General features: G+C 42.6%; 1 protein-coding gene across 2 annotated transcripts in view; it reads left to right on the plus strand.

The window, feature by feature from the left end:
* Positions 1-11,175, plus strand: part of asic1b (acid-sensing (proton-gated) ion channel 1b) — a 572,780-nt gene extending 561,605 nt beyond the window's left edge. For both annotated transcript variants that reach the window (XM_051925074.1, XM_028798539.2), the window contains one exon: positions 9,407-11,175. In XM_051925074.1, the coding sequence (XP_051781034.1) occupies positions 9,407-9,490 (84 nt within the window). In that variant the 3' untranslated portion in view covers positions 9,491-11,175. The remainder of the gene's footprint in view (positions 1-9,406) is intronic.
* The last annotated feature ends 999 nt before the right edge of the window (positions 11,176-12,174 follow it).

Raw genomic sequence — 12,174 nt, forward strand, 5'->3', positions numbered from 1 at the left:
TTCATATGGTTATTTTTATATATTTTAAGCCCTTATAAACTCACCCACACTCTTATAAACATTTCCCGCACAATTATACAGCATAAACCCTTTGTATTCTCTTAGATATTAGGTAAGATTCATTGAAATTATGTCTGTAAACACACTGTTTATATACAGTAAAACCTAAATATTATTTTAAAGATATCGAGCGTCTCTGATATCCCATGTTACAGCCATTACGACAGACAGGCCACCAGCAATAAATACGTACAATGCAAGAAAAATTGTATACTGTACAGTAAAATGTGTGTGCAGTGATACTAAACTATGTACATGTAATAAGTACTGTACGTAGAAGATGAATTATGTTACTCACCAACAATGACACGGCGACTTGTCCGATAACGATGAGTTTAATTTTACTGCACTACAAAGGATAGCGTTACAGCTCTTCTAAAGGAGCCTCTTCAGGCGACTGTGTAGCACCGCCGTTGTTCTTCTTCCATCACTCTTCAATCCAAATCCCTAAAGCAGATTCCATCTGGACTACTGCCTTATTACGTCCACTTACAACTCGTTTTGCGCCCTGGTTAAAGGACACTGCGGCCATAGATCTTATATTCTTTTCCTCCCTTTTAAATATAAAAGAATTGTGGACTCATTGATGCCGTAATGGTGTCCTGCAGCGGTGTAGCTGTTCCCTTCCTTCAACATATCCAAAACTTTTACACTTTCAGAAATCGTTGGTACTTGGGCACGGCCCCCAAAGAACGTTGATGCTGAATGAGCGAGACGAGACTTCCTGGTTAACACAGCGGAATTGAATTCTGTGCTCCGTCGCTGAGCCAATCAGCACACAGGAACTTAACTGCGTGCTCTGATTGGGTAGCTTCTCAGCCATCTGCCAATAGTGTCCCTTGTATGAAATACAGTTGGCAAACCAACTGAGGAAGCATGTACCAGAAGTAAAAAGACCCATTGTCCGCAGAATCCCGCGAAGCAGCAAAAAATCCGCGATATATATTTAAATATGCTTACATATAAAATCCGCGATAGAGTGAAGCCGTGAAAGTCAAAGCGTGATATAGCGAGGGATTACTGTAATCAAATTACTGAAATACAAAGTGAATATGTGAGAGGATGCAAACCATAATGACTGAAAGGTGGTCAAGATAGAAGAGCTTAGAGAGGGTTCAAAAAGAATGAGGGTGAGTTGGTCTAAATGTGACTGTGTAAACTGAACTATAGAATGTAATTGCAGGGGGACAGGGGGTGGTGTTGGGTGGGGGGCATAATAGACTGCATAGGGTGTGGATGTATTTGGAGTGAGCTGGTTAGGAGTTGTGAGCTCATCTAGAATACTGCGAGTGAGTTATTTAAAGACACTAAGTCAGGGGTCTCCAACGTTTTTTTCCCCTGAGAGCTACTTTTACAAAATGAAAATGGCCGAGAGCTACTCATGTTTTCTAATGTTTATTCTCATAGCTTATTTCAAACCAAACAAACTGAATAAGCTTGTTTTGCCTGAACATTTACAAAATGTCTGTGTCCACAACTCACATTTTGCATTAAAACATCACAAAAAATATTGAGTTCACCTGCAAGTGCATTTTGTATGTCTGTATGCATTTTCTAGTGTATCTCACACCATTGAATTAGAACATGAATGCTGTCAAAATAGAACAATATAATTTCAAATCCACAGATATGACTTTTCATTTGTCATTTTGTTCCATGTCACTGTGTCACTTTATTCACATGTCCAGTTGCATGTGTGACGTGTTTTTTAGTGAGTCAGATGACTGGCACTGAGGTGTATGGTGGAGTGGAACCACTGATGTTCGCTCTTCTGGAGTCATTTAAAATGTTCGTCTGTCAATCTTGTTCTGAACTTTAACTTCATGACATTCACGTCAGACTCACAGAGGTATGGAGACCCAAACAAAGCAGACATTTTCAGAACTGCATGGTGAAGATTCTTATAGTTATCTGGCTCTACTAAGCTCCAGAAATGCTGTTGAGACTTTAACTGCACATTATTTTGAAGGTTTACTAATATATAAAATATAAAATCCAATGTCTCTCTGTCTGTCAGCTTTTCACGAGAGAACTACTTAACAGATTTAGATTGGGTGTTTTTCTATAATCTACTTGACCATTTCAATTGATTTTGCGACTTCTCTCATTTTGCTGTGTTTCATAGTTCGTTTTTGGTACCGATTTATTTGTGTGAATCCGAGATCCACGCAACGGGTGGGGAGTTCTGGGGAGTCTTTCCTCACTCACTCACCAGCTTCGAGGCGTGTTCCTTAATTCCGCTTAGCTAGCGGACGAGAGAACAATTGAATTCAACTTTGTTTGATATTTAAAATAAAGTGTTACTGAGGTCTTGATGAGTTTGAGTCCGGATATTCTCTTAAGTGTTTGCCACATTGAAAAGATAACTTGCAATTCAGATTGTGGGTCATGATTTTGAGTTAAAAGGATCGTGATATGATTTTTTGGAAAGATTGCCCACCCCTACTTTGACTAATCAAGTTTTCAAAATTTATGTAGGATTCATTAACTCTTTGGCGAGCTACTTGGAAAGGGGTTGCGAGCGATGTGTTGGAGACCCCTGCTGTAAGTTAACTAGAAAGTTGGGGATACAATACGAGATGTGAAGTGAACCAGTTTAGAATCTTTTAGGTCTAAATTAACCAAGAGGTGATAGACGTTCTGTCACAAGAAAACGTGTCAATGTGCACAAGAGATCTGGATAAGGACTGGATTAGGAAATGGGCCACTGGCAGTGACGTGAGTGTCAGCTGATGCTGAAGGGAATGGGTGTGCCTTGACTTAGAATAGGGGGGCTGTGAAAAGTGTTGATGTGAAATGGATTGAAGCTGAACTGACAGGTGGTGTGAAGGTGTACAGAAAACTACTGGAGACTTAAGAGAGATGAGGGAGGGGGAACTACATATGGGCAGAATTGTATGATGGGATATACTCGAGCACATCTCTAAGCTTGATGGATACTCCTGTGTGACTCTGTATTAGGGAGTGCTGATTGATGATTATCTTTACCATTTATGAATAGTAGATTGGGGTCCATTAGCACATCCCTGAACTTGAGTTATATTCGAGTGGATTCTATATATGGGTGTTGCTGATTGACTGATTCATTCATTCATTTACTTATTTTTTTATTATCTGTAGAAGGAAAATGTCTCAAAACTTGATTTACACTCCTGTGTGGCTGTATGAGTGGGCCTCAGATTGGTTCATTGATCCATTTATTTGTTCACTCATTGATTTTTTTTTTTTTAGTCATATACTGTATGAAATACTCCAGTGTGTCTCTATACTTGATTTACACTCCTGAGTGACTGTAAGAGTGGGGCGGCAAATGGTTCAGCCATTCTTTTTTTAATATTATGAAATAATCCAATACATTCCTGGGTGACTGTAGGAGTGGACCCCAGTTGGTTCATTAATTCGTTTATTCATCCATCCATTTATTTTGTAGCGGTCACAACCGCTATGATTCACTACGTTTATAGTGATATGTTAATTACGGATTGCACATTGACCCCAAACTGCCTTCGGACCCCTTTCAGTGGCGCCGAAAAGATGACATCAACTAATAAAACTGTACTATACAAAAATGACCCAGAGAAACAGTGCAGAGAAAATTGTAATTAATGACTTATATGCAAATCACGCAAACTCCTCAGACATGTGCCAATTCTGAAACTGCCCACCCCCTCTTCCAACACACACAGTATACAAATAACATAAAAATCATGGACCCAAAATATCCCACATCATCCACTCAGTTTAGTCTCTTTACAAGATAAAATATCTCCCAGTGTTTCAATTCTTTAGACATGCCATCCCAGAATGAAAGATTATTAATTGTTCACTGTGATCTCGATCCTTTCAACTGTCCAGTCCACTTCCTTCAGTGTATCGGGATTTCTTTATCAGGTGGCCACCACTAAACGGTATAGGACTTTGGTGCTCCACAAGAAAAAACAAACAAACAATCTCTTTCCTGGCTTCAGATCGGTCATGCCTTTCCTCTCCGCCGTAAAGCTCGGGCTGTTTTTCTCCTTCCCCTCCTGCCTTTTCACGCTCTTTTTTCTTTTACTGTATACCCGCATCTGTTTCCATGGCACACTCCCAGAAAACACGGCGACAGACCCATACCTCACAAAGGTCCTCCCTATTTACATATATCCAACCCGTCCATCTTAAGCCTTACACTATACCGTAGATGTGCTCAGACGGAGACAGGGTTCACATAGAGAGACAAGAGACCAACCATCAAATACATTTATGTGACAGTGCTACAATTTATTCACTTATCATTATTTTTTTTTTACTATTAGGAGATAGTCCAGAACATCTCTAAACTTGATTTTCACTGCATTGATTCACTTGATTTTGACTACAGGAGTGGGTGCCAAATGGTTCATTCAGTCAGTCAGTCATTGTCCAACCTGCTATAGCCTAACACAGGGTCACGGTGGTCAGCTGGAGCCAATCCCAGCCAACACAGGGGGCACAAGGCAGGAACAAATCCCGGGCAGGGCGCCAGCCCACCGCAGATGGTTCATTCATTCATTCATTTCATAATATTATGAAATACTCCAGTGCACCTCCAAACTTGATTTACATTTCAAAGTGTAGTGCCAATTGTTAAATCCATCCATTCAGTAACTGGAGTCATACTTAATGATTTTTACGCTTATTAAAAGAAGAGGGAAATACTTCACGACATCTTTTAACCCGAGCCCCTAAATAACTCTGATTTTTGCTAGTGATGAGCAAATCCTACTGCGAGTTTCGGGAAATCACAGAAATGTTTTGCAAATTTCACCGAACTCAGCAAAATGCACTGAGGTCGATGAAGAAGGATGAACAGAACTAGTATTGATGTTGCATTTTAGGTGTCTCTGAGGACTAGGGAAGTGTCTGCCAACCACCTATGACTGACTGTTGGGGCCAAAAATGTGATATGAGCTATGAGGCAGCAGTACACGCCACTACATCACCGTTCCTTAAACAGGAAAAGATGCCAATGGAGCAATAACCACAAACAGAATACCACAAATTGTCACACATTAGCAATAAGTTAAAAAAAATGTATCATTGAGGCACGGTGGCACAGTGGGTAGCGCTGCTGCCTCGCAGTTGGGAGACCTGGGGACCTGGGTTCGCTTCCCGGGTCCTCCCTGCGTGGAGTTTGCATGTTCTCCCCGTGTCTGCGTGGGTTTCCTCCGGGCGCTCCGGTTTCCTCCCACAGTCCAAAGACATGCAGGTTAGGTGGATTGGCGATTCTAAATTGACCCTAGTGTGTGCTTGGTGTGTGTGGGTGTGTTTGTGTGTGTCCTGTGGTGGGTTGGCACCCTGCCCGGGATTGGTTCCTGCCTTGTGCCCTGTGTTGGCTGGGATTGGCTCCAGCAGACCCCCGTGACCCTGTGTTCGGATTAGGCAGGTTGGACAATGGATGGATGGATGGATAATGAATGGATGGATGTATCATTGAACTCAATGGAGTTCCAGTCTTCAGGAACACATTAGCTGTGGGATGAAGCAATGGCAGGAGGCCGGCTCCTTGCAGTGTTTGAAGTCGCACACTGCATGTCTTTTTGTTTCCAATCTCTGTGCAAATGCTTTACACTTTTTTCTTCAACGAAGAATATAGAAACGCATTGTCAACACTAATTAATATTTCATTGTTATTATTTTTCCACAGGGTCATGTGTTTTCTTTCTTGAGAAGAAGGGAGGCCTCCTTTAAGGCTTCTTTAAGACAGAAGCTGGGCACATGGCTAATTATGCATACACACAGCACACAGCGATCAGTGTTAAACAGTATGTCCCGTGGCAGCACTCCTAATATTCTCGTTATGGCCAGTTAATCAAATAAAAATACAGTGCGCCACCGAAATTGCAGGGGTTACGTTCCTAGAGCTGGATGTGGTTAAAAAATGCCTATTTTTATAGTTTAAACCCTAAATATGCCCCCAAAACACTTTAATTTCATTTCAACCTCAGCTTAATACATTACCTAAAAAAAGAATGTAAAGGTAAACCGTATACTGTACAGTACTGTATGTCTCCCGCAGTGTTAGAATGTAAAATACTGATGTTACCGCTATACAGTGCATCCAGAAAGTATTCACAGCGCATCACTGTTTCCACATTTTGTTATGATACAGCCTTATTCCAAAATGGATTAAATTCATTTTTTTCCTCAGAATTCTGCACACGACACCCCATAATGACAACGTGAAAAAAAGTTTACTTGAGATTTTTGCAAATTTATTAAAAATAAAAAAACTGAGAAATCCCATGTACATAAGTATTCACAGCCTTTGCTCAATACTTTGTCGATGCACCTTTGGCAGCAATTCCAGCCTCAGGTCTTTTTGAATATGATGCCACAAGCTTGGCACACCTATCCTTGGCCAGTTTCGCCCATTTTCTTTGCAGCACCTCTCAAGCTCCATCAGGTTGGATGGGAAGCGTCGGTGCACAGCCATTTTAAGATCTCTCCAGAGATGTTCAATCGGGTTCAAGTCTGGGCTCTGGCTGGGCCTATCAAGGACATTCACAGAGTTGTCCTGAAGCCACTCCTTTGATATCTTGGCTGTTTGCTTAGGGTCGTTGTCCTGCTGAAAGATGAACCATCGCCCCAGTCTGAGGTCAAGAGCGCTCTGGAGCAGGTTTTCATCCAGGATGTCTCTGTACATTGCTGCAGTCATCTTTCCCTTTATCCTGACTAGTCTCTCAGTCCCTGCCACTGAAAAACATCCCCACAGCATGATGCTGCCACCACCATACTTCACTGTAGGGATGGTGCCAGGTTTCCTCCAAACATGATGCCTGGCATTCACACCAAAGAGTTCAATCTTTGTCTCATCAGACCAGAGAATTTTCTTTCTCATGGTCTGAGAGTCCTTCAGGTGTCTTTTGGCAAACTCCAGGCGGGCTGCCATGTGCCTTTTACTAAGGAGTGGCTTCTGTCTGGCCACTCTACCATACAGGCCTGATTGGTGGATTGTTGCAGAGATGGTTGTCCTTCTGGAATGTTCTCCTCTCTCCACAGAGGACCTCTGGAGCTCTGACAGAGTGACCATCGGGTTCTTGGTCACCTCCCTGACTAAGGCCCTTCTCCCCCGATCACTCAGGTTAGATGGCTGGCCAGCTCTAGGAAGAGTCCTGGTGGTTTTGAACTTCTTCCACTTACGGATGATGGAGGCCACTGTGCTCACTGGGACCTTCAAAGCAGCAGAAATTTTTCTGTAACCTTCCCCAGATTTGTGCCTCGAGACAATCCTGTCTCAGAGGTCTACAGACAATTCCTTTGACTTCATGCTTGGTTTGTGCTCTGACATGAACTGTCAACTGTGGGACCTTATATAGACAGGTGTGTGCCTTTCCAAATCATGTCCAACCAACTGAATTTACCACAGGTGGACTCCAGTTAAGCTGCAGAAACATCTCAAGGATGATCAGGGGAAACAGGAGGCACCAGAGCTCAATTTCGAGCTTCACGGCAAAGGCTGTGAATACTTATGTACATGTGCTTTCTCAATTTTTTTAATTTTTAATAAATTTGCAAAAACCTCAAGTAAACTTTTTTCACGTTGTCATTATGGGGTGTTGTGTGTAGAATTCTGAGGAAAAAAGTGAATTTAATCCATTTTGGAATAAGGCTGTAACATAACAAAATGTGGAAAAAGTGATGCGCTGTGAATACTTTCCGGATGCACTGTATGTACTGTATTTCATGCAAGCGCATTTTAATTGCCAGAAGCCTTAAGGTGCAGGGCGTTTCGGCGGCATCTTGGGGCTTTAAGAAGAACAAAACTGAAAACACAAGAACACTCAGCTGGAGATGCGTCACAGGGCAGCAGTCAGTCAGCAGCAAGGAGAAATGAATAACGCTGTAGCGGTCCGGTGCCGCTAAGATTCACACCGTTGAGAAGACGGCGATTTATTTATTTTTATGGTGGAGATTCCAGGGACGCACCCAGCCTTGGCCCGACCCGCACGCACTCAAAAACAGAGGCAAAAACAATTGCAGTTTCCGCTAACAATTATTAGTTAGGTTCTAAGGAAAAATCCGCGAACGACTGAAGCCGCAAACTCTGAACCGCGACTTTGCGGGAGTCTACTGTACTGCAAGTTGTTTTTTTTTTGTTTGTTTGTTGCTTTATGCACATACTGCGTGGATGGCTGGCGTTCTGATCAGGAGGTGACATCATGCAAGCCCAAAGTAGCTGCACAACGATCTTACAGTACACAGGCAGGAAAGTGGGGCTGCAACAGCTCTGTGATGTCACACTGGCCTTGCATAACATCATGGGGCGCTGGGGGAAAAAAAATGTTTGCCTAAGTCACCACAGAGCACATTTCCAAGGAATATACTCAGAAAACAAGGTCACTGTATTTGCCGCAAAAAAAAAACACTTTGGCAAATTTTGCTAACCAACGCTAATTTTTACCCTGTCTTAATAGCAGGGAGGGATACTCCAGTACATTACTAAACTTGATTTACACTCTCAAGTGATTCTGTAGTAGTGTGCTACTGTACATTTTATTGGTAGCATGGTGGAATGTCTGCAGCACATCTGTAAATCTGATGCATGCTCCTGAGTGATTCTCTAATATGGCCTACTGATTGATCTTTATTACTATTATGGGGGATATTCCGGCCCAATTACACTTGATTTATGCTTCGCAGAGACCCCTATAGGAGTGGACTTCTGATTGTTATGTGATTGACTCTTTCGTTCATTTTTAATTACATCAGTATGGTGGAATACTGCAGCACATCTGTAAACCTGATGCATGCTCCTGAGTGACTCTCTAGTATGCGCTACTGATTGATTTTTACACTTTATTAATAGAATGGGGGACATTCCAGCTCATTTAAACTTGATTTATGCTCCAGTGGGTAGAGTGGTGGATCTGAGGCTAGGGATTTGCATTGGCAATCGGAAGGTTGCTAGTTCAAGTCCCATAAACACCAAAAGTGACTCTGCTTCGTTGAGCAAGGCCCTTAACCTGCAATTGCTCCGTCCTGGGTATGACGTTAATCTGCATCCAACCCTGCAAGTAGGCCCTCCAACCTGCAGGGAAAACTTGGTGGCAGAATTGGCACTCCAGCCACTGCAAAAAACCTCACACTGGTCCATTTCATCTGAACTTGTGTGGTGCTGAGGTGTCACCCGTTGCATGGCTACACTAGGGTCCCAATCTGGGATCCTGAGTTGGTTTGTCAGGTGGAGGGTGCGGCAATGCGCTGCATCAGCGCCTGCTCCTAACCTCTCTCTCTCTATGCCCCCTGTAGGAGGGGGGTTCCCGATTGATGTTTCTTCGATATATTCATACATTCATTTTTTTTACTCTTTGTCTTCCTCTTTTAGGCCCCCTGTGAGAGCTTACTGGCCCCTGCCAACATCCTACCTCATCATCCCGGGCGGGGCAACTTTGAAGACTTCACCTGCTGAAGGAGCTGCGAGGGGCTGTTCATTAGCAGGACGGGGCAGCCCAAGAAGGAGCTGGCTAGAGCGCATTACAGGAGGGTCTCAACTACCAAAGCGTCGGCATATCCAGCATGACCAGACTCTGTCTGCAGAGACGAAGCAGGAGAATAAACGAAAAGGGGGGTAGGAAGGGATGAGGGGTGGGGGCGTGGTTGTAAAAATTTTAAATCATCTAAACATGTGACGGAATACAAGGTCCCAAGCTGTACCGTAACTATTTGTAGGAGTCTTACAGATGAAGGAGGCGATGCCGTTTTCTGATTGGTTGTTGGCATAACAGGACAACGTCACATCAAGCCAAACCGAGCTCAGCGTTTTAGTTTTTAAACACTTAATGTAATGTAACTCCCCTCTTCGAGGGGGGATTTCCCACCTTCTCCAACTCTGTTAAAACTTCTTTTGACTGGTAGGTCAGTTAATTAATAGTGTGGAAGCGACCTCGCCACAGACTGTGCATGCATGCGTGCGTGTTAATGTGCAGTTACGTCCAAGACCGGGAAGTCTCTAAGGGGGTGTAGTAAATTAGTCTCTTTAAAAAAAAATAAAAAAGCTATCGGGGGGCCAACTTTGTTCATTGACATTAGTGGAAAGCCGGCACATGCCAAGTGTGTGCACAGATCTGCAATACCATCTGCAGTGAAGAGAAACGGCATTTGGCTTTATGTACTGCCCTTCGGAGTAATGCGTGGTGCAAACAGCTACATGTTTCCATGTTAATCTAACACTGGCAACTTTGCTGTGTAAAAGCAATTTGAAAATATATAGCAGACTGCTTATACAACTGTGGCATGCAAAGCCATGCAAGTCCTTGAGTTCCCTTCACTTATTGCCGTGGTGAACTTTTGAAAAGACCTGGAGCATAACACGTATAAAAATAAAGGAGACAAGACAAATGCACACAAATGTCATGCTCAGATACGTGGCTTTGACTCCATTATATATATATTCTTGCCGTCTGCTATTCTGATCTCATATTTTCACTTCCACTCTCTCTCACACACACACATACACTATATGGACAAAATTACATCTTTTGCTGTTTACTTGGCATAAGATGGGGAAAAAATGGCTTCCATACTAATCCTCCAACCTCTCCACAACCTCTTTCATCCCGACCCTTAAAAGGCTACCACCCTGCTTTAGGAGTGCCCTCCACATATTTCAGCTCTGGCACTGAACTTCTTCAGGTGCTCTAACATTACACTCTCAGACCGATTTAGTCTAGTTAAGGGTTGCAGAGGGCCCAAACAGAACCAATACTGGATGGGGAGGGGTGCCAGTCCATCACAGGGCCCACTCACTCACACACAGAGACACACAGACCAGGCCAATTTGGAATTGCCAATTAATTTAACCTGCACATCTTTAGGGATGTTGCAGAAAAACTGGAATATCCAAAGAAAAATGCCAACATACACAGGGAGAACATGCAAGCTCCACATTAAACTTAATTAAGTAGATAGCTAGAGATAGATAGAGTACCTCAAGGATTTAAGAATGTAATCCTTGTTTTGTGTAATATGTTTACATATTATCCATTCTGAATGAACATGCATTTTCTAACCCCATACAAGGCCACCTTGGAACCGGGCACAATCTTTGGCAGGATATCTGTTCATCACAAGAACTGGTAGATTAAAGTGAGGATTTTTTTTTTTAAACCGATATTTATATAAGTGAAATTACTGAAATCGGGGACTCTCCCACATCTCATGCAAGATGGGGTGGTTGAGGTGGTGTTGGGGGGGGGGATTAGGCTCCCTCTTGAGATCTACACAAAGCCAGCCAAAAAAAAAAAAAATATATTAATTTTTGACAACAGAAATACATACTGTCTGCAATTTTTGGCCTAAAGAATATGGTGAGAAACTGGTGTGTTGCGTTGCGTGATTTTATAAGCTAATCAGTGCAAATTGCAGTATCACTGTAAAAAAATTAGCAGAGAGTACTTTGCAGGCAGTATGAAAAGATGGCGGTCTGTGAGTGCTTCACAATCAGAGTGTGGCAAGATGGGTGTCTGGGCTGGGAGCAGGCTGAGCGGGGCGAGTCGAGTCTGAGCAGCAGCAGTAGTTCACATCCTTTAAATCAGGGGTCGCCAACTCCGGTCCTGGAGGACCACCATGGCTGCAGGTTTTCATTCTAACCCTTTTTTTTTACTGAGTGCCCTGTTTGTGCTGCTAATTAACTTCTAACTAATTAAATTCATTTTAATTGAATTGTTCCCCTGAATTTCTTCCTCGTTCCTCTGAATTGCTTCATTTCTTTCCTTAAATGGCACCCAAACAGAAATGAAATGTGAAGTGAGTGAGCCAACAGAACACCAACTAAGTCAGGGCCTCAAACTCCAACCAATTTCATTCCAACCAGCTGCTTAGTTAGACGTCGATTCTCGTTGTTAATTAAACCCATTCTTTAATTCTGTGGCTTGTTGCTGCTCTCATGGTGCAATAGCAGACATTTCTAAAATTGTTGACTTTCTCTTTTCTAAAGAGCACTGTGAAAATGTTTTGGGGACCTGAACAGATTCCTGAGACCTTCGTCTTTCTTTATTTTCAGATACTGTATAATGAGCACCAATTATTTTGGCTCATTTTATATCTCACTATTGTTTGGCAGCTAAGTAAGGAAAAAGAAACAATTAAGGAGTC

The sequence above is a fragment of the Erpetoichthys calabaricus genome, chromosome 3, assembly GCF_900747795.2.
Source record: "Erpetoichthys calabaricus chromosome 3, fErpCal1.3, whole genome shotgun sequence".
Taxonomy (NCBI): Eukaryota; Metazoa; Chordata; class Cladistia; order Polypteriformes; family Polypteridae; genus Erpetoichthys; species Erpetoichthys calabaricus.